Source organism: Geotrypetes seraphini, chromosome 1, assembly GCF_902459505.1.
Source record: "Geotrypetes seraphini chromosome 1, aGeoSer1.1, whole genome shotgun sequence".
In the NCBI taxonomy this organism is placed as follows: Eukaryota; Metazoa; Chordata; class Amphibia; order Gymnophiona; family Dermophiidae; genus Geotrypetes; species Geotrypetes seraphini.
Window position 1 is genome coordinate 263347083 of NC_047084.1, and position 24078 is coordinate 263371160.

A 24078-nucleotide genomic window follows, 5' to 3' on the forward strand; every position below is an offset into this window, starting at 1 on the left:
CCAGTTTCTAAATGGATCTTACTCACCTGTCTTCCAATTAATCATCAACAGTATGGGAGATCTTGATTGCTCATCTGTATTTAAATCAACTACCCCAAATGGAATATTGAAGGCGATAGCTCCAATTTCTAGCAGCCTCCCTGTGGGGTTCCCCGGGGCTCTCCACTCTCTCCAATTTTATTCATTCTCTATATGATCACATTGAATACCTTTAAGCTGTCAGCTTGGGAAACGTTATTCTCTTATGCAGATGATATCTTTATACTGATTGAGATTGATCCGGATATTACCAATCTAGTTTCCAAAGTAAACCTTTGTATTTCCAAACTTCAAGCCTGGGTTCTATCTGTCCGGATGAAGCTTAATACAACTAAAACTAAACTTTTGTGGTTAGGTCCAAGATTGGACGGTCTTCCTCCTACTGTAGCTCTGGTTTCTGGGTCCTCCTTACAAACTGAGTTCTCTGCTAAGATATTGGGAGTCCTTTTTGACTCTTCTCTTTCCTTTAAGGACCAAATAAATTCTTTGGTCAAGAAATGCTTTATTAGTTTATGAATGCTGAGGAAGGTTAGACATTTTTTTCATCACCGTCATTTTTCCATCTTAGTCCAGTCAATTATATTATCTCGTCTTGATTACTGTAACGCTATCTACCTCGGCATTACAAAAATCTGTCTTCATAGATTACAGTTAATTCAGAATACTGCTGTGAAGTTGATCTTTGGAAAATGTAAATTTGACCATGTGACCCCTTTGCTCCAGAGTCTTCATTGGCTCCCGGTTTATTTTAGAATTCAATTTAAATGCGCTTGTATTTCTTTCAAGATTCTACATGGTATCTTTATTCCCCTTATTCCATTATTTTGGAATGTTTACAGATTCTCCTTTGCAAGAGGCATTCAACATTTCAAACTCTCCCTTCCTTCTAGGAAAGGGATTAAAGAAGCCAAGATCTTTAATCAATCTTTGGTCTTTAAATTTTCTCAACTTTGGAATGATCTCCCCTTTATTTTAAGGAGCTCCAGTTCGTTTCCATTTTTTCGTAAATCTTTAAAAACTACTTTTTTGCCAAACATTTTGAAAATTAATTCTCTTGAAACCTTGCTATTATCTTTTCTAGTTTCTATTATCAATTGTAAATTTTTTTCAGTTTTTTATTTAACTGCTGTAAACTGAGTCGAACCTTCTTAGAATGATGACTCGGTATATAAAGTTAAGCTTTAGATTAAATTAGATCATAAATCAAAGAAAATACATAAGTAGTGATATCACCTCTGGAATATGATATAAGTATCCCATAAGAATCAATTTTAAGATCCAAATAATTAATTTAATCCAAAAACCATTTATAAGAAATCTTCTCTTTATTCTGGGGGGGTTTTTTTCCGTTTTGTTTCATTTACTAGTCGAAAACAAATGTTTAAATAGCACCCAAAAGGGAAAGAAACATCAGACTTCAGACTGGAAAGGGATCATGGGGCCTTTTCTGGCACATGCCATTTCAGTACCCATAAAACTAGTAAACGAAACAAACAGAATAAATAGAAGATTTCTTATAAATTTTTTGGATTAAATTAAGGATTTTGATCTTAAAATTGATTCTTATGGGATACTTCCAATTAATCATCAAAAGGTATGGCTGTTCTTACTGTTTCTTATTTATTGCTATCTGCCTCATCCCCTCTGTTTCTCTACTTCTCTCTCCTCTTTCTTTTTTTTTTAATATCAAGAACCTATCCAGTTGCCTTCAAACTGCCACTCTCAAGCTATATTCAAAATGCTTAAGGACATACCAGACAAACGTGAAATTGAGGATTGATAAGGAGGTAAAGAATATGAGGTTAGAGTTTGTGGTGAACTTTTTGTGACCAAGATTGAAAGTTTATTTATTTTATATACTTCTTGGGATTTATTAACCACCTTTATGAAGAAAGTCACTCAAGGTGGTGTACATCAGGTACCATTTAGCAAAAAACTTCAAATTTTGTTAATAGCATAAACATGAGCATAAATACAACAGCTGGGGTAAATTTGGAGATGGCAAATTTAACCCAGTAACAGGACTAACAAAATACAGTATCAGAAATATACACAATAAACAGCAGTGTAGAACAATCATATAGCAAAACTAGATTCATGTTAATAGAATAGAAATGATACCATAATAGACCAGATGGATGAATGTTAAAATAATATAAATGAAACACCTATTAAACACACATTAAAACATTTTAATCCAGGAACAAATGTCTTGGGAAGAACCTGAGGTTAGTGTGAAAGCTCTTGGATTCTTTCTCAAGATTTACTATGGAGAGACTACAGCGATTGTTAGGAAAGCTGAAGTCACCCTTGATTCAGCTCCTTTAAGTTTGTTCAAGGTTGTATAGAAGCAATTGATTGTTGGATATAATTAATGCTTGTCTACAGAAAGATTTTCCTTCTCAGTTGAAGAAGAGATAGTGTCATTAGTGTGGAAGGCAGGTACATACATGAGATGTTATGCCAATTACAGACCTATTTCTAGTTCTTCAATGTTAGCAAAAATGATTGAGAAAGAGGTGGTAGGACAAATATGTGCCTTTGTGGAGGATAACAGATTAGATGTAGAGCATTGGGGCTGAACGTTTAACAAACCTGAAATTTACTTATCTGTATAGAAATATACTTGAAAACAAAAACTGTGGATACAGATGTTCTGGAGATAATTTATTAAACACTGACATATAAAACCATGAAAATTCAATTAAAAAAGTACAATGGTAAAAAATACTCTGATGAAAATCCAACTGGACCCTACACGGTCCGTGTTTCGGTGAACACGCCTTCCTGATGGGTCCTAAAAGGAAGAAGTGATGATGAATAATGATAAAGAGAAAGATAAAAAGTTAGAAAGATAAGAAGTGACTGTGATGACAATCTGGAGCATGCATATTAGTGTCTATACTCGATTGCAAGATAAAACAAGTGAGTCAAGTGTGATCATGCTATATATAGAGGCTTGAAACATCGACAAGAGACATGAGAGGAAAAAATGTGCCAAAAAAGACCGAGAAGAAAAAGTGCCATGGTGTGTATTAGAGTATAAGCTTAAGCACAGAAATCTATAAAGTGCTTAAAAGAAGGATGAGAGGCATCATGGCCAACAGAGGGAACAGAGGCCGGACCTTTTACAATCAGAACAGATGGCAATAGAAGAAATACCTATTTATAATTTATCATCTACTGTACTTACTAACCCACAAATATTGATGTTACAAAAAGGACTGTCATTCGTTCCTACATGCAAATACGATCCCTTTCAAACTAGGATTGATCTTTTTAAATTGAAACAAAAACTACAAATCAAACATTTTTTCGCGAAAGATGACATTATAATGAGCAATACGGACATCTCCATTATGAAAAATAAATCCAAATGGGTCCACAATACTCAATGTGATCCCCTCATTAGCACATTCTATGAATGTGTTTTACGGGACATAGAAGATTTTGAAAAGAAAAAATAAAGTAGAGGATATAATCATAATCTTGACAATACAGATTTCATGCTAATACCAAATTAAGGAATAATCATCAAATCGTCATTAAACCTGCCGACAAAGTAGGGGGGATCGTCATTCTTAAACGTGAAGATTATATTTAAGAAATACTCTGACAAGTTAATGACTTAGAATTTTACATTCCCCTAGAAAATGACCCAACTACAAGATTACATACAGTACTTATCAAGCAGATATTTTGACATTTAAAGAAAAGACTTTCCTGGTGAATGACAATCCTGTAATACCAATCATATGCGTTCTACCTAAGATACACAAATCTTTGGAAAATCCACCCGATAGCCCTATCATATCGGGCAATGGATCTATACTGGAACCCTTTCAGACTTTGTTGACTACTTTCTTTGATCCTTCATCCCCAAAATAGATTCATATGTTTGGGACTCTGCACACATGATATCTATATTAGAGGATTTTGATGGTGACCCTGCAGAATTCATCTTGGTTACTCTTGATATTGAATCTTTATACACCAATATTCCTCAAATGTCTGCTATTCAAATTATAGAGCAAACACTTCAACAAAGGACGACAGAATTACGCATCCCCAATAGATTCATTATCACTTTGGCCACTCTTGCATTAATGGAAAACTATTTTTGTTTTGAAGGACAGTTTTATCTGCAAACAAAAGGAACAGCGATGGGGGCATCTATGGCCCCAGACATTGCCAACCTTTATGTAGCACATTTTGAGAACAATTTTCTAACGGATCATCCATTTAAAGAAGAAGTACTTCTCTATAAGAGATATATCGATGATGTATCCATTCTCTGGAAAGGAAATATAAATAAATTACAAGATTTTCTCATTTGGCTCAACTCTTCTGATCCAAATCTAAAATTCAAAATGGAATATGATCCTCAAACCATTCCCTTTCTGGACATTAAGATTTACAAGGACCGCAACAGCTTTAAAACAACTATCTACAGGAAACCTACAGACAAAAATACTTATCTCCATTTTTCCAGTTTTCATCAAAATCAATTAAAAAATAATCTTCCATATAGTCAATTTTTAAGATTGAAACATTTATGTTATGAACCTTCAGATTTTGAAAAACAATCAATTACACTAGCAAATCGTTTCACACAAAGGGGATACCCATCCAGGACAATTCATCAGGGATATCAGAGGTCTAAATTATCTCATCGTGAAGACCTACTAGACACCGGGAATAAAATCAAGAAATCTCCAGACCTGGTATGTACTATGTAGTTTTCCTATCATTCTAGATAAATTCGCAACATTATATTTAAACACTGGCACATTCTGTCTCTACATAAATGCTTCAAGACTATCAAGCCAATTGTCGCATTCACTAGAAATAGAAATCTGCGGGATAAACTAGTACCTTCCACAATCACACAGATTAAAACTATGCCAGCAGCATATCACAGACATTGCCCATGTGGAAAGTGCTCTGTATGTCAACATTCCATGCACATGCAGGTCTTCATACATCCCAGGACAGGCAAACAAAGATTCTTAAATTTTGACAGTGACTGTAATACAGAATAAGTCATTTACATTATAAAATGCCCATGCAATCTTTTGTATGTGGGCAAAACCAGCATTATTGAACATAGAAGTTGCATTTTAAGGAATGTCACATCAGCACCATTAGTGTCACATTGGCTTGAATTAGGCCACACCACCAAGGATTTGAAATTTTTCATCTACAGGACTTTTCAACAAAGCTGGAGAGGTGGTAACATTGATCGTTTATTACAACAAGCCGAGCAAAGAACTATCTTTGATATAAACACGATTTCAACAGCAGGTTTAAATACAGAGTTAGAATTGATACATTTCTTATAATACCATATTATATTGTGTATTATGGGGCTCATAATAATAAAAAAAAAAAACCATGCCTAAAAAGTGGCCTAAATGGCTACTTGGACGATTAAAAAGCCTGATCGTCCAAGTACCCATAATCAAAGCTGGTTTTAGACGTATCTAAAACCAGCTTAGGCCTTTCCCCTGCCTCTAAACGCACAGAGAGAAAAGAGGCGTTTTTAGAGGAGGGGAAAGGGTGGGCGGTGGGCGGGAGGTGGGCCGACCTAGATCTAGGCGTGCAGCAGGTATAACCAAAACTTTAGGTAGGTTGCCTAGACTAAGTCAAAACAGTTATAAGTGCCGAAAAGGGGCCGCTGAGCTGATCGTGGCTGCTGCGATCAGCTGAGCGGCCCCAGCAACCTGCCTACCCCCCTACAGCAATTATCGCGACAGGAGAGATGCCGCAATCCACCCTTCCCCCCCCCCAACGATCAGGGCAGGAGGGAGCCCAAGCCCTCCTGCCCAGCGATCCCCAACCCCCCCTGGGCCGAATCCATTGGGGCCAGGAGGGAGCCCAAGCCCTCCTGGCCCGCGACCCCCTCTAACCCCCACCCCCCACTAAAATACGGGCAGAAGGGATCCCAGGCCCTCCTGCCCTCGATGCAACCTCCCCAACGACCGCCCCCCTGAGCCCCTGATTGGGCCCACCCCGCCGACCCGCGACCCCCCCGCTGACCCCCCAACCCCCCCCACCCCATCCCCCTAACCCGTACCTCAAAAAATGTTGGCCGGCTAGACGGGTGCCAAGCCTACCCATCCGGCAGGCCAGCCAGCGCAGGAATGGGGCCGGATTGGCCCAGGCGGCTCAAACCCCACCCACAGGTGGAGCCTGAGGCACTTGGGCCAACCAGAATAGGCCCAGGAGCCTTAGGCTCCTCCTATGGGTGGGGCCTTATGCACATGGGCCTGGTTGGGTCCATGTGCCTAAGGCCCCGCCCACAGGAGGGGCCTAAGGCTCCTGGGCCAATTCTGGTGGCCCAGGGAGGGGGGTGGGGATCGTGGGGCAAGAGGGCTTGGGCTCCCTCTTGCCCCGATGTCGTCAGGGTGGATGGATTCTGTAACCGGTGTTGTGTTTGACAGACACTGGTTACAGAATCCAGCTTTTAGGGAAGGACTGGCTCCTCCTTCGCCTAAAAGCCCTTGTTTTGGACGTTTGGGGCTTAGGCTTTTTTTAAGGTTGATTATATGGTATAAGTTTAGACGTAGTGGTGGTCTGGGCATTTAAACAGCTGAACGTAGAAGCAGGCAATTATCAAAAAAATCCTCCTTTTGGATGTTTTTTTTGATAATGGGCATTTTCCCTACTTCTACTTTTAATGTTTAAGGCCTTAGGCCTTTCCATTTATTGTGGATTCATACTTATGTCATGTTCTGTGGGTCTTTGCAATCACATTTGTTGTGGGTATCTATTTTTCTTTATTGACTATATTGTGATGCAAGGTTTTTTGGTTTGGTGGCATCATTGCATATTATATAGGTATTAGCCTTATGTTACCTTTTCTTATTAATTCCCTTTTTAACATTTCCTTAGCAATATCAGATTCAGGCCAACCTTTATTTAATTCTATTAGAACCTACAATTAATTCTATCACTCTCACAGTTCATGTAATAGCCCACATACATTAGAGCATACCAAGTCCTTCTACCATTTAGTTCAATGCTTTTGTCGTATGTCTTCAGTCTTCATCATTATTTCTGGCATAACAATTATACACACTGATTTGTATTTTCATTTCCTTTTTTAAAAAATATTGCTTTTGTTATCATTTACATTTGATTTTGTTAGCACTTTAGATAATACATCACCCTCTCCACATGGTTTTTCCCATTCAACTCTACAACCAATAGAATCGTCCCACATAATTCAAGCTAATATTTAGTTTCAATCTCCCCACTGGATTCTCTCCTTAGCATTTTTTTATTTTTTGCTACTTCAGCTTGTCTGCAGTATTCTTTGCTCACACGGTAAGTTTTTTGGACTTGTTTCATTATAATGTTTTAGCATATTATAGTTTTTTTAGCATTTTATGTTACATTTTTAAATTAAATCATGTGTCCAGTGGTGTTTTTATATGCTCCTTATGGCTATCTGGTGTGTCTTACTTCTGTTTCAGTTTTGAATTAATAGAAGTATATTTTTTAACTTAAATTTCCGTCAACGTAATTACAATAGAGGATATACACTCTCACGGTTTTAGCATGCGGCCTTATTTATATCCCAAAGCCACATGGGGCTTTTAATCTTTTCGCTTTAACCTTCAATACAGGTCTATAAGGCTGTTTTTTCCCCACTTCCAGTGCTTTGCTTTTTACTTCAGCACAGCTTCCCTTTTGACGTGCTTTCTCATTTCCTATATCTTTGCTGTTCACCTAACTATGGACATCAGCCATTTTTGCCTTCTGTAGACCATTAATCCTTACGTATCTTGCCATATTTGTACCATTAGTCCTTATGTATCATGCCATTAGTCCTTATGTATCATTAGTCCTTATGTATCATGCCATATTTGTACCATTAGTCCTTATGTATCATGCCATATTCGTACCTGTCATTATTATTATTTTTACCTCAATGGTTGTTAATGCACTGCTATATATGGATTTCAATTTATCATGTCTTACTTTCATTGCCTTTAGTGTCCATGAGTATGAACATTCAGCTTGCTCTTTAATTATTGGTTCATATATATATATATACGGTAAGCCATTCACATCTTTATTTCATTCATTTCATGACCTTGCTTTACATACCTTATATCATTTAACTTTAAAATTACAATATGAAATGATTTGTCTAGTAGTTTGATAGCTAAGATTGTCCTACTGTCTTAGAACTAAGTCATTTTATTCTGTTATTTTAACGGTATTATTCTATGTGTTCATGTCCTATTATGGTTTCTTCATGTTTGAATACAATGTCTTTTTTTATATAGTTTAAAGACAATAGACTGTTTTCAGTCCAATTCTTTATATGTGAGTTTGCAAACCATTGGTATGTATAATGTGTTCTCGTCATTACATTGTGTCACATATCTCTTCTTGTTTTCAAAATCAGACCTTTCATTCTTATGGCTTCTCTTAGGCACTTTATAGATTTCTGTGCTTAAGCTTATACTCTAATACACACCATTGTTTTGGCCAATCAGGGACTTCTCTAGACTCCTCCCTAAGGAAGTCCCTGATTGGCTGAGGTGCCCCAGGCCCAAAGGGAGGAGCCTGAGGCGCCTCAGCCGATCAGGGCCTTAGGCCTCTCCCCATGCATCAGATGATGCACCGGGGCGGGGGCCTAAGGCCGCTATTGCGCAGCAGCGGCCCCAGGGAGCAGGAGCAGGAAGTCTTATGTTAGTCTCAGTTTTCCAAAACACTGTGGAAGCATAGGAGGATACCAGAGGTTTTCCAAATAGTCATGCAGTGACTTACCTTGGCACACCTGGACTAGTGCAATGTTATCTATGCAGGATGTAATAAATCTTTATTGGGAAGACTATAGATGGTGCAAAACACAGCAGCCCAACTGATATGTCACATGTCTACACTGGCTATTTACAGAGGCAATTTGTGTTTTGATATTCCTACATAGTCAGGCCCCAGTATAGATATGAAACTTATTACTCCCCCCCTTTTTTTTTTTTTTTTTACAAAGCCGCATTAGCAGCTAATGGCACTGAGCGATTACTTCGGGCCGCCGCAATAATCGGCTTTGTAAAAGAGGGCCTTAGTCCAAATTTCATCAAAAAATTGCAATCCTTCCTCAAACATTTTTTTTCTCTTCAATATCTAAGTGTGTCTAAGGTTAGATATATGAAGATTTTTTCAACAACTTTTATTTTCCAGGCTGCTAGGATTTGGAATCCTCTACCAATAACTTTAAAATGTATGACCAATTACAAGATATTTCGGAAATCTTTGAAAGTATTTTTCTTTCAGATATGTGTTATGACTTAATATAAATATGTGATTTTATTGTTAATTAATTCATGAGTATGCTCAGTTTCCTCTTTTTGTGAACCACTTAGAACAGATTTTTAACAGCAGGATAAAAATGTAAGCTGTAATGTAATTCTGCAATTCTGTAATATAATTCTGTACTCTTATTTCTCTTAAAATGAAGAACATGTAATATTATCAACATAAGAAAAATTACCCCATTGTTGAAGTAAGTGTCCAAAACTTTCAGACCACAGTCTCTGCGATTCTCATCTGAAGCCACCTCATACTCTGCCTAAGGAGCAAATATGGAAAAGAATGTTGAATTTTTGGTTGCATACAACGGCAGAAACAGAAAGATAATATAAAATCAACCCAATTACTTTGGCTAGAAATTCTATGAGACATAGCCTGGCTCTCTCTGAAAGGATTCACACAAATGGAAATATTTGACTGACTCATGGTCCAGGACGGCATGCACTCTACAGATGCTGATGAGATTTAAAGCAGTATAACTCAAAAAGAGAAAACAGAGAGGTATGAATATTTCAAGATGCCTATGGTACAAAATTTGCAATTTGTTCTTATATGGAAGGCTGACCCCTAATGGTAGAACTGCATGAGAACCGCTAAGGGCCAGCACTACATTTTGAACACAGAACCAGAAAAGACAGGAGTGGAAGTGGGCTGCACCAGCCCCATCTCAGAAGACTAAAAGGGATCACCTTTCATATACATCCTGGGGATGGGAGGAGATAGGAGCATGGAGAAGGAAAGGATTGCAAGTGGAGGGAGAAGAAATAGGAACACCTGACAAATCCCATTATACAGTTCTTTCTGATATTCAACTGAGATCTGAGTAAGTGTCTTATATGGGCCCTGGCTAAATATTGGCCAGGACCTGTATAAGAGTCAACAGATTTACATGCCCTGTCATAGCTGAATATTCAATGCTGCTTCAAACACATGGCCTGGCACTGAATATCCGGGTCTAATTTAGCTGGCAGCAGTCAGCAATTTAAAAAACATGGGCAGATTAGTACTAGTTTTCTGTCACCTCTCTCTCTCCTAATGCACTGACTGGTTCTTTCTTTGCTCCTATGGCCTGAGTGGAGCTAATGATGTAATGGGTACATAGGGCACTTCATAGGGCACAGCCTGAACAACCATTTTGTGTACGTATGGGACCAGAACCAAACTAAGGAAAGATTAGGTTCTTACTTCTTTCTAGCAGATAGACACTCCATTTCTGAACGTGTGGGTAGTCAATCCCTTCTCATGAGAATTCTTGTAAGGAACTTCATTAGCATTCTTAAGCTCCGCCGCATCCTTCTGGGCTTTTCTCCAATTCCTCAGTTTATATCAAAGCAGATGGTCAGCTCTGGAAAAGAAATAGAATAGGGAGGGGTACGGAGATGCTCCTCGAGAGACACATCTGTTCTGCTCATATCATATAAGATAAACAAACTTAACCATTTGCAATACATAAAAACAAACAAGTCACCAACTAGAGCGCAACCTGCACTAAGAGTGTGAGAAATTTTATAGATACCCCTAACTTCTTCAACGCAGCAGTCGCATCCGCTATCCTTGTCAAAGGAAAGAAAGAAGATGTCCGGATTCCCCGGCACCTCTGAGGCAGTAAGCAGGCAAATGACCATCTGACAGGGTAGGCTTCAGTGTCTCTCTACTACAAAGAAGATTATCGAGGTAAGAACCTAATCTTTCCTTCTAATGTGACAGACGCTCCATTCCTGAATGTGTGGGATGTATCAAAGCAATCCCCTGAGGATTAAGATGGGATAGATGAGCCTGCAGTCTTTACTGAAGATCTGAATGTGAATCTTGTTTCACCACCACGTACATCCTGTAAAACCTTGTGAATATATGGAGAAAAGACCAAGTGGCAGCTCTACATATTTCTTCTAGGCACACCACTGAAGATTCCACCCATGGGCCTTTATGGATATAGGCGGACATTTTCTGATATAGGCTGAAGAAATGACCATATGGATCCATCTTGAAATGATTGCTTTCCAGGCTGGTTGACCTTTATGGGCAGCTCCAGTCAATATGAACATATGATCTGACAATCAAAATTCATTCGTAACCTCTAGATACTGCAGTATGAGTCTGGATCCCAAAGAAGTGAAGGCAGACAAGCGTACATCTTGGTTGATGTGGAAGCTGGAAACCACTTTTGATAAGAAAGATGAGACTGTGCTTAAGACCACACCTTAATCCAAATGTCTGTGAAATGAATCTCTGCAAGACAAAGCCTGAAGTTCTGACACTCATCAGGCAGTAGTAATCACTACCAAAAACAGTCTTGATGGCGAGATCGATCAGGGAAGCTTGCTCCAGAGGTTTGTAGGACACTCTCGCCAGCACCCGGAGGACCAGATTAAGATTCCACATGGGAAAAGACTGCCACACTGGAGGACAGAGGCATTAACATGCCCTTCATAAACCCGGTCACATATGGATGTGCTCTTATTAATCCTAGGCCCAAAATGTGAGAGCCCCGCAATCTGAACTTTCAAGGAGCCAACCGCTAGGCCTTTTTCCAGACCTTCCTGCAGGAAGGCGAGTACCACAGAGATCGGTGCTATAGAGGACTCTGACTGGGAGAGTAAAGGCACTGAAACAGAGCCCATTTCATTCCAATCATCCTCAGACTGAACTTTCCCATCTTGCTCATGGCACTGTTGCTGGTGAATTGCGCTCTTGGGGAGGAAGGAACCCTGGGCACCAGCAGGGCCACAATCCCCAAGGGTTCAGGTTTCAGGTTTCCATTTTTCCCTCCCTAATGTTCTTTCCTTTTATGGTTCTCTTCTGTACTTTAAAACATTGAATTGTAATTCTGTCCCTCTTTACCTTGTGTATTGATTAGTCTGTAAGTCTGTCAATCTAACCCATTATTTTAAATTTTAAACGATATGTTTAAATATATGCTTTTTTAAAAATTAATGTTGTATCTCGCTTAGTAAAACTAAATAAGCGATTCATCAAACTAAAATGAAACTTGAAACTTGTTCCATGCGGCCCTTGTGACACTCAAGTGGCTAAAGAGACGCAGTTTGCCAGCCTAGGGAGAACACTGGAGGGTGGCCAGCTGTGCACCCCTTGGGGCGTAAAACCGGGGCAGACCGCCCCCACCCCCACCTTGGTATGCCACTGTCTGTACCTCACTCCCTCTCTATGACCAAAAATTCTCCTTTCTTCTATTCCCCGTGTACACAACCATCTCTTTCCCTCCCTTCCTCTCTCCCAAGTCCTTGCCTTCTGTGTCCAAAAACACATTCCCTCCCCCACCTCAGCATCTCTTTCCCTCCCTTCCTCTCTCCCAAGTTCATGCCTTGTGTCCAAAAAACCCATTCCCTCCCCGACCTCAGCATCTATTTCAAACATCATATTGATGAATTCAGGGTGAAACACTGCTCTTGTTTTGAAGAGGTGCTGAGAGAGGATCTGCTAAGGGGAAGAAAAACTCCATAGAAATAGCTTACCTGCTAGCATTCAAACTTGAGTAAAGGTAAAACCTGGATTTCAGTAGGTTATTTCAATGTCCTTCTCTATTTTTAGATCAGTACTCTGCTTTTACAGCAAAGTCAGCTTAGCCAATAGTGTAGCCTTTACAGTCTCTGTTAGGGCTTTTAGATTTTATAAAAGTGTCTTAGTCTAGATTAGTACTTTAGGTTGCATTTCAGAGCATAAAACCAGATAAGGGCACAGATAGCAGTTGAGGAAAGTCTTGTTTAGTGTTTAATTACCACCCATACTCCCCAGGTCCTAACCAACCCTGGCCTCATCTCTGATTTATAGTTCCTTGAATTAATTAGAAGGCTACAAACATAATTAGCTCTTAAGAAATAGTCAAATTTTTGTAGGGTATCCTACCAATTACAACATTGCAAAATAATAATAAAAATTAGAAACAGAAATAGACGGCAGATAAGGGCCATGGCCCATCAAGTCTGCCCATCCCAATAACCCTCCCCCTCCCCTACCTTTCTCTGTGAAGAGATCCCACGTGACAATCCCATTTTGTCTTAAAATCAGGCATGCTGCTGGCCTCGACCACCTGCAGTGGAAGATTATTCCAGCGATCAACCACCCTTTCGGTGAAGAAGTATTTCCTGGTGTCACCGTGTAGTTTCCCGCCCCTGATTTTCCACGGATGCCCTCTTGTTGCCGTGGGGCCTTTGAAAAAGAAGATATCGGGGGCGTGGCTTGGACGCGAACTCTGATGGTTGGGTGAAAGAGTAGCTCCGCATAGACAAGCTATATATATAAAAAATACTACCAAAAAAATATATATATTTAAAAAGAAATTACTGAAATATATTAGAACATGGCTTCTAGTAAACAAAATAAAGCTGATTTGGGAGCCGTAGTATCTGGAACAGGAAGCAACAAAAGATCAAAACCAGAGCCGGTTACACCCTCTAAAATGCCGCTGCCATCAGAAAAAAATCCCAACGTTATGGAAGAACTGAGACAAATAAAAGAAATTGTCTTAGATAGTAATAAAAAATTACAAAAAACAATTGAAGAAGCCGCAATCCTTACAAAAAGAGTGGACATGACAGAAAACAGAATTTCTACATTGGAGGATAATTCAGAGCAACTAAACATAGATATGAGATACAGCAAAACCATATGGAAAGAGGTGACAGAAATTAAAAGAAATTTTGAAGATAGCCGGAATCGTGAGCGAAGGAATAATTTAAGAATTATTGGACTACCGGAAGGAGTGGAAAAAAACGATCCGATTGCCTTTCTGGAAAAATTTCTACCTAAAGTATTGCCACTAAAATTTAAAACAGAATTAGAAATCGAAAGAGCACACAGGATTCCAACACAAAGAAATAATACTCAAACAGGACCAAGGACTTTAATATTTAAACTTTTAAGGCATCAACAAGCAATAGAAATATGTCAACTAGCCAAGGAAAACAAAAATCTCAAATGTCAAGACTCAAAAATACATATTGTCCCAGATTTTGCGAAAGAAACAGCATCAAAAAGAAAACAATTCCTGGACATGAGACCCCAACTGATATCTTTAGGAGCTAGGTTTGGGCTCCTTTACCCAGCGGTAATGAAAGTTACTATCGCTAACAAAACTCAAAACTTTATGGACCCCAAAAAACTACAGGAATTTCTGGATCAACACGATCAACCAATGACAACTTAAAGACATTTGATGGCTACTTTTTAATATTTATAAACTTATATATACTTTATATAGTAAATAAATCTTTCAACATAGAAGAAAAGTTGAAAACATCGGTTAAAGATTCAGATTCAAAACTTTCAAGACAACGGAAAATTTGCACGAGGATCGAATTAAAAATTTAAACAGCAAGCAACGTTCTCAATTGGAAGCAAAGAAGAAATAAAAAAAATCTGAAGAAATCCACATGATTCAATTCTAGAACTTTTAAACAGAATAGACTTACATGCAAGAGTGTGAATTGGACAGAGATCCATCTTGAAATGGTGACGAAGGATGATTTTCTCTTTGACAAAAGAATAAGGGATGTGCTGATTGGATAGAAAATATTGGGGGCGGAGTATAGAGAGGAAAGAGAGCCATCCTTCAATCATATTATGATTGGTTTAATCGGATGATTTCCTGTAAGAGGCGGTGCTTCCGGCTAAACTTGCGTTTCAAATACATTATATTGCGTTTCAATAGAAAAATATATACAAAAAAAAAAAAAAAATCTCAATTTGTAACGCAAGTTTGCCTGACAAGTTTTTGATTTTATTTTAAGGATTCTCTTATACCTCATATTTATTCCTCATATAATTTTAAAATAACAAAATCTGATACTTAGAAATATTAGTAATGTAAAAAAACGAATTTCTTTTTGATCTCAAAAATTTATTAAATTAAAAATAGAAACACTTCATCTATCTATAAGAAAGGTTCCTAAAAACATATTATTGTATAAAAATAATGCACATGAACGTAGAAGATGAATAGTCTTTTATTTTTAAATAATATACTTAATTATTTAATTACTTAAGATTTATAAATTGTTTATCATATTTAAAATATTATATACAAAAATTTATATAATATGATGATATATTTTTATATATTATTTCATTTGGAATGAGTTATCCTTATAAACTTAAAAATATACAAAAATGGATAAAAAAAAAATCTTTTATATTTTAAGAATGATCAAATTAATGAAAAATGTTTATGACCAAGTTTTTTATATATTACTTTGATTTAAAATCTATTGATATTGAAAAAAAAAAAAAAAAATTCTGGTAGTAATTTAGATAAATTTATTAATAGCTTGGGGGAGTTATTTAAATCTAACCTCAATCTGCGTATCCAAGTTTTCGTAATTAAAAGGGGAGGGATGGGAGGGAATAGAAGGGAGATATATAAGAAAAGGATGGGTGAGGGGGGGGAAAGGATATAAAATATTTAAATTATTGGGAAAATTTTTATCTTAAAATCATTTATTGTTTATTATCTAAAAATTAAAAAAAATAAAATAAATGGATCTTAAAATAATGTCCTTGAATGTTAATGGTCTAAATCATATGATAAAAAGGAAAAAAGCACTATTATTTTTAAAGAGGCAAAATACAGATATATGCTTTATACAAGAGACCCACCTTTCACATATTGAATCTATTAAGCTAGAAGGAGGTTGGGTCAAACATTGTTTTTTCTCACCAGCTGTAGGGAAAAAAGCGGGTGTTGCTATTCTAGTAAATAAAAAATGCTCTGCTACATTCAAATTAAAAGCTTCAGATATTCATGGAAGATGGGTAATTGTGGAAATGAATATGGGAAATACTACCAAGACGTTGTTTAATATATACGCCCCTAATTCGAACCAAAATGAATTCTTTAAAACTCTTCAACAACTGATCTTACCACTGGCTACTTCAAATCTTATAGTAGCAGGGGATTTCAATGCTGTAATGGATCCTTTATTAGATAAAAACCCAAGTAGAGTTATGAAATCTATGGGATTAGAAAATTTGATTCAATCTTGCGATTTAGCAGATATATGGCGAATACTTCATTTTGATGGTCGGGAATTTTCTTTCTGTTCTCATGTTCATAATTCTTTTTCAAGAATAGATTATATTTTTACTTCAAATCATCTAGCACATCAGGTGACACAGGCTGCCATTGATCCTATTATTTTATCTGATCATGGTGGAGTATGGATCAAAATTAAAATCATAGATCAAAATAATAATAGACCAATTTGGAAGTTGGATAATACATTGTTAGCTGATCCAATGTTTTGTGAAAATCTTCTAACAAAAATGAAAGAATTTTTTCAAATAAATGACAAAGATGAGATTAATAGAGAAATTCTATGGGATGCTTTTAAGGCATCAATTAGAGGACAAATAATTTCTTATTCGGTTTTTCTTAAAAAACAGATTAAAAAACAATTTTTAATCTTAGAAAAAGAAATTAAAAATTTAGAATCAAAACTTATAGAAAAATGGGAATATTCTATTCAACAAGAATTATTAAAACTAAAAGGTAAATATAATGAGATCTCATCTAAAATGATCAGGAAAGATTTATTCTCTCAGCAAACGTTGTATTATGGTAACTCAAATATGTCGGGAAGAATATTGGCAAACTATCTTAAAGCAAAAAAAAGGAAAACAAAATTAATTGCTATAAAAGATGAAAATGGTGACACATTTACACAAATTGAACCTATTTTAAAACAATTCCTAAAATTTTATAGATCTCTTTATTCTTCCGAGACTTATTTAAATAAAGAAAAAGATGGTTTAGAATTTTTAAAAATGTTAGAGGGTCCAAAAATTCCTGAACATATAAAACGAAGTTTAGAAGAACCAATATCACTAAAAGAATTAGGAACAGCTTTGAAATCCCTTAGAGTTGGATCCGCTCCAGGTGGTGATGGATATACAGTTGAGTTCTATAAAACATTTCAAAATTTTTTATTACCCTATTTATTAAATCTTTATCAATATCAACTTAATAAAGGTTGTATTAACGGCACTATATCAGAATCTTTAACTATTGTTTTGCCAAAACCTAATAAAGATCCCACTTTGGTTTCAAACTATAGGCCAATATCTTTAATAAATGTAGATGGAAAATTATTAGCAAAAATACTTGCGTTAAGATTGGCTAATGCTCTCCCCCATATCATAGGTATGCATCAAACAGGATTCGTTGCTCAAAGACATTCATCTCACAATACCAGATTAACATTCCATATGCTATATTTAACAAAAAAAATGAATGAACCTACTTTTGCTGTTTCATTGGATGCAGAAAAGGCTTTTGATAGAGTAGAATGGCCTTTTATGTATCAAGCAATGGAATGGTTTGGTATAGGTCCTGGATTCATACAAATGATACAAACATTATATAGCTCCTCTTCTGCTAGATTATATATTAATAACACGTTTTCAGAAAAATTTTATCTACAGAGAGGAGTTAGACAAGGATGTCCCTTATCTCCTTTGCTGTTTGATATTGTTTTAGAACCCTTAATATTAGCTATCCAACAAGCAAAGGAGATACAAGGTATACCTCATTCAGACAGAGAATATAAGATATCTGCTTATGCAGACGATTTACTATTATATTTGAGGAATCCAGAATCCACCATTCCATATCTACTTGAACTGATTGAGAAATTAGGAAATTTTTCAGGATATAAAATTAACTGGAATAAATCAGAGGTTCTTCCACTAAATGTACATTGTACAAAAGGTTTATTTGATACATTCTCTTTTGTTTGGAAGGAAGAGTCTATTAAATACCTTGGAATTTTGATAACAAAAACAGTAGATGAAACAATGAAAATTAATGAAAAATGTTTATTACAAAAAGTGATAGAAATGTGTGAGCAATGGAATCCTTTACATTTATCTTGGTGGGGAAGAATACAAACAGTTAAAATGATGATTTTGCCTGTAGTTTGCTACCAAATGGGGATGATACCAGTTTTCTTTCAAGAATCTTTTTATACAAAATTAAATAGGATTTTGACAAAATTTATTTGGCTTGATAAAAAACCAAGAATTGCTCTAGTGTCGTTGCAAAAACCAATCAAGGAGGGAGGGGTAAATTTTCCCAACTTTTATAGGTATCATCAAGCCTATATTTTACGTCATGGTATGTATTGGATCCTCCCAGAGCCCACTGATAATATTCCAGACTGGTTCTGGCTGGAATGGAGGCTTATATTTCCATTACGTCTTAGTCATGTAATTAGTATCAAAATGCCAAGGTTATACAAAGATCATAAAATATTTATGGATACCTGGAAAACTCTAAGATACATAAGTAATCTAACTCATATTCCAATTAGTAAATCAACTACTCAAACAATATGGCTAAACCCCAAGATCAAGATTGGCGGTTTTAAAGTCATCTGGAAACACTGGATGATAGCAGGTATTCGTATTTTGGATGATGTAATAAAAAATGGAAAGTTGCTGGAGTTTTCACAATTGCAACATAATTTTGGTCTTAATAAAACACAATATTTTAAATGGTTGCAATTGAAGCAGTCTATTCAGGTAGGGTTCCCTGAATGGAAAAACCTTACTAAATATCACAGTTTGGAATTCTTGTGTTTCCAGATGGACTCAATAGGACATAAACCCGCACAGTAGTATAAAATAATATCCGGATTTATAAATAAAAAACCAAAAAATGGTCTTAGAGACATTTGGAGCATTGAGATAAAGCATCAGATTAGTGCATCTCAATGGCCACGGCTTTGGTCTTGGAGGTTAAAATGTACAGTGTCAGCATCTATGAGACAAACTTGGTTTTTTCTTCTACATAGAGCTTTTTGGACCCCTGTTCGTTTACAAAAAATAGACAGCTCAAGATCTAATAGATGCTGGCACTGTCATAATGAAGTTGGGACATTAGACCATCTTTTATTCTTTTGTCCATTTATCTTATCATTCTGGAAATCAATTTGGCCCCAAATTAATAGGATGTTAGAAAATCCGGTAGCCTTGACATATGATACTATATTATTTGGAACAACCATGAGAGCAAGAAGTCAAATTTCATCAAATAATAACAAACTTCTATTTATTTTAACTGGAATAGCAATACAACAAATCACATTCAATTGGAAACAACATGACAGATTAAACTATATTTTCTGGTGGAATTCGGTATGCCACATATACAAAATGGAACTCGCTATTGCAACACAAAAAGGATATATGAATAAATTTCAAAAAATATGGGGACCATTAACAGATTTTTGTAAAGAATGATAAATTTTCCCATAATTAAAATATGTGATAAGAAGGGAAAAGGGAGGGGAGCATATTTCTGGTTATTACAAAATATTTCAATAATTTAAATTATTATACCAATAACAGAAGGGAATACAATAAAAATATATATTATTGACTGGAAGGGAGGGGGGAGGGGATGGGAAAATATTATATTCAATATATATTATATAATTTAAAATTCTTATATATTAATCTGTATTTTATACTTTGCTTCAAAAAGAAAAAAAAAATGTTTCACTGATATTTATTATGAGTTTATCAAGTGTGTATATCCAAGTTTTAATTGAGCTTATGTAATCCACTTGCTGTAACATAAGAAAATGAATAAAGATTTATAAAACGAAAAAGAAGATATCCTCTTCCACCTCGATATGGCCCGTGAGATATTTGAATGTCTCGATCATGACTCCCCTCTCTCTGCGTTCCTCGAGTGAGTATAGCTGCAATTTTTTCAGCCGTTCCTCATACGGGAGAACCTTGAGTCCCGAGACCATCTGGGTGGCCATTCGCTGGACCGACTCAAGTCTCAGCACATCTCTGCGGTAATGCGGCCTCCAGAATTGTACACAGTATTCCAGATGGGGTCTCACCATGGATCTATACAATGGCAGAATGACTTTGGGCTTACGGCTGACAAAACTCCTACGTAGACAACCTATGATTTGTCTAGCCTTAGATGACGCTTTCTCCACTTGCTTGGCAGTCTTCATGTCCTCACTGATGATCACCCCTAAGTCGCGTTCTGCTACAGTCCTCGCTAGGATCTCACCATTAAGGGTGTAAGTCTTGCATGGATTTTGGCTGCCAAGGTGCATGACTTTCCATTTTTCTGTATTGAAATTTAGTTGCCAGTCCTGGACCAGCGTTCCAGTAGGAGTAGGTCGTGCACCATACTGTCGGGCATTGAGTTTCCGTCCGGCACTGTGCTTTTGTCTGTTGTGTTCTTGCCTACTACATTGCATAGTTTGGTGTCATCGGCGAATAGCGCTATTTTACCTCGAAGTCCCTCAGCCAAGTCCCTTATGAAGATGTTGAATAGGATCGGGCCCAAGACCAAGCCCTGCGGCACTCCACTGATCACCTCCGTCGTTTCGGAGGGGGTGTCGTTTACCACCACCCTCTGAAGCCTACCTCCAAGCCAGTCCCCAACCCATGCTGTCAACATGTCTCCCAATCCTATAGAGCTCATCTTGTTCAACAACGTGCAGTGTGGTATGTAATCGAATGCTTTGCTGAAGTCCAAGTATACCATACCATAATCTAACATATAACCTAGCAATCTTAGGGGAACTTGGAGTACATATTCCTTCAGCTAATTAGGACAGCCTGCAGGGGGATCGCCGGTGCTGTAACAATCCTAACAGGCTGCCTTTGGCCTCCGCAACACATTCCCTCTGCCGCAGTCCCACCCCTCCTCTGACATCAGGGAGGGAACAGCAGATTCAAAAATAATTTAAAAACTTTTCTATTTAGAGATGCATTTAATGTTTAAATAATTCATTTCTAACAATCTTAATCCCATTCCATATGTTTTTCCCTTATTTGGTTTTTCTTTTCTTCCCAATTATGAAAAATATCAATATTGTAACTGTCTTCTCTTCCTTTCCTTTCCCTTATGTATCTGAGTCTGTTTGTTTTGTCAGTTTGTTTTTAACCCCTTTTAAAGTTGTATAATGAACTCTAGATCTATCTTATATTTTAATGTTACTCGCTTAGTATGTAATAAGCGATTTATCAAATTTAAATAAACTTGAAACTTGAACATGCTGCAGAGGCTATGGAAACCTACTAGGATTGCTACAGCCAACCGGCGATCCTCTGTAGGCTGCTTTGGAGGTGAGACCGGAAAGCCGGGATGGAGGGAAGGAAGAAACAGAGGGCCAAATCTCAGGCCAAATTTTATTACCCTGCAGGCCAAATTTGGCCCGGGGGCCTGAGTTTGACACCCCTGGTGTAGAGGGACCACATCCACTCTTCTCCAGTCCTCTGGTACCACTCCCAACTCTAGAGAAGCATTGAAAAGGTCAGTCAGCGGAGCCACCAGAACTTCCCTAAGTTCCTTCAGCACCCTCGGATGTACACCATCTGGCCCTATCGCTTTGCCTACCTTTAATTTAGCTAGCTCCTCATGAACACAACCCTCTGAAAATCAATCAGGGTCTACCACTCCTCCATTCCTATTCACATTTGTCTTCTGTGGTCCTGCTCCTGGTACTTCAGCCATGAACACAGAACAGAAATATATGTTAAGCAATTCAGCCTTTTCTTTATCAGTTTCTACCTATTTCTTCCCTTCACCTTCAAGTCTTACAATGTCACTTTTGCACTTCTTCCTATCACTGACATATCTAAAAAATGTTGTCTCTCCCCATTTTACTGTCTTAGCTATTTTTTCTTCCATGCATATCTTTGCTTTCCTGACTATGCGACCAGCCTCTCTTAACTTTTCCAGATATTTTTACCTATCTTCCTCTTTCTGCAATCTTTTGTAGCTTATGAAAGCCAACTTCTTATTCCTTACCTTCTCAGCTACTACTTTTGAGAATCAAAGTGACCTTCTTTTCTCTTACTTTTACTTACTTGCATCACAAAAAGGTCTGTCACCCTTACAATAACTCCTTTCAGTTTTGCCCACTGCATGTCTCCTCCTTCTAGATGTTCCCATCCAGACAATTTCTTGATGAAATCCCCCATTCGAACAAAGTTCGTTTTGTTAAAGTCTATAAACTTTACTTTTGAATAAGCTCTCTCTTTACCCATTTCAATATTAAACTGTACCATGCAGTGATCACTGGATGCCACTGTAACATCAGAAACACTTTCCCTGTTTGTAAGCACTAAGTCCAGTATGACCCCATCTTGTGGGTTCCATTACCAACTGCTGAAACAATTCTCCTTGTAGAGAATCCAAGATTAGAGAATGACATAGGGACAAATTTTTCCCCATCCATGCAGGAACTCAATTTCTCAATCACATCCTTGTGAATTTTGTCATTGTCCTGTCCCTGCCCCATTCCTGTATTCTCTGCCTTAACCACACAATCGTCGAACACTTATGATTTTAAAGTGTTTGAGGCTTGTGCAGATGAGGACAGAACTTGCAGGAATGGGGCAGGGAAAGGAAAAGAAGTCGCCAGGATGAGATGGGAAAATGAGTTCCTGTGGGGGATGGGGAAAAAAATTTGTCCTTGTGTCATTCTCTATCCAGGATTTCCCTACTTCTAGAAGACACCACAATAGGGATACCCCAATCAACATCCAGCATGTTAAAATCACCTATTAGTAAAATGTCCCCTTTTTAGATATATTCTGAATGTCTATTATTAAATCTCTGTTCACTTCTTCCATCTGTGAAGGAAGCCTGTATATCACACCAATGTAAATATAATTACCATTCCCTCTTTCCAAATTGATCAACAGTGCCTCTTCTTTGCCCTGCAGATTCTGCAATTTTGTGGATTTAATATGATCTTTAACTTATAACGCTACTCCCCCCTCCTTTTCTTCCTACCCTGTCTTTCCTGAACATATTGCAGCCCGGCATAACTACATCCCAGTCATGGTTCTCTGTGAACCATGTCTCCGTGATCGTCACTATAGCCAACTCATTTTTTTCCATCACAGCTTCTAGGTCCAGAATCTTGTTTCCCATACTTTGAACATTAGTATACATTGCTTTTTAGACATTGCCCCCTTTTCCCATCCATGTAGAGGTATTCAGTAATTTACTTACCTGAGGGCTTATACTCATCTGGGTGCTTTGATCACCCTGCCCCCTCACTTCTAGTTTAAAGCCCTCTTCAGTAGATTAGCCAGCCTGCTGCCAAAGAACTTCTTCCCTTCTTTAATAGATGAATACTATCCCTGCTCAGCAGCCCTTGGAAAATCATTCTATGGTCCAGGAAGCCAAAATGCTCTTGACACCATCCACATAGCCATGTATTCATCTCCAGGATGTATGTTTCTCTGACCTGGCTCTTACCCTTGACAGGGAGGATGGACGAGAATACCACCTATGTACCTGACTGCTTCACGTTCTCTCCAGAGCCATGAAGTCACTTTTGATACGTTCGTAGGGGTACCTGGCAGTATCATTAGTGCCAACGTGGATGAGCAGCATCGGATAATAGTCATCAAGCTTGATGAGTCTTGGCAATCTTTTCATTTCCATAACATCTTGGATTTTGGCACCAGGCAGATACCTCCCAGGACATCATGTCTGGTCTCCAGATGGATGCTTCTATACCCCTCAGAAGGGAATCACCAACCACTACTACCTTAAGCCTCATAGGGATCATGGATCCAGCAATTTGGAGGATTTAAAGCTTTGCTCTTTCCTCTCCCTGGGATGCTTTCATCTCCTCCACTTCCAGGGCAGCATACTGGTTCTTCAGTTCAAGGGCAGGTGGAGTCACAGTACCTACCTTGCAGGGT

At 37.6% G+C, this 24078-nt stretch overlaps 1 protein-coding gene across 2 annotated transcripts in view; it reads right to left on the reverse strand.

Moving 5' to 3' along the window:
• The window catches only part of GRK4 (G protein-coupled receptor kinase 4), a 409134-nt gene that overhangs the window by 184102 nt on the left and 200954 nt on the right, over positions 1 to 24078 (reverse strand). For both annotated transcript variants that reach the window (XM_033950412.1, XM_033950421.1), the window contains exon 4: positions 9548 to 9625. In XM_033950412.1, coding sequence (XP_033806303.1) covers positions 9548 to 9625 — 78 coding nt within the window. The remainder of the gene's footprint in view (positions 1 to 9547; positions 9626 to 24078) is intronic.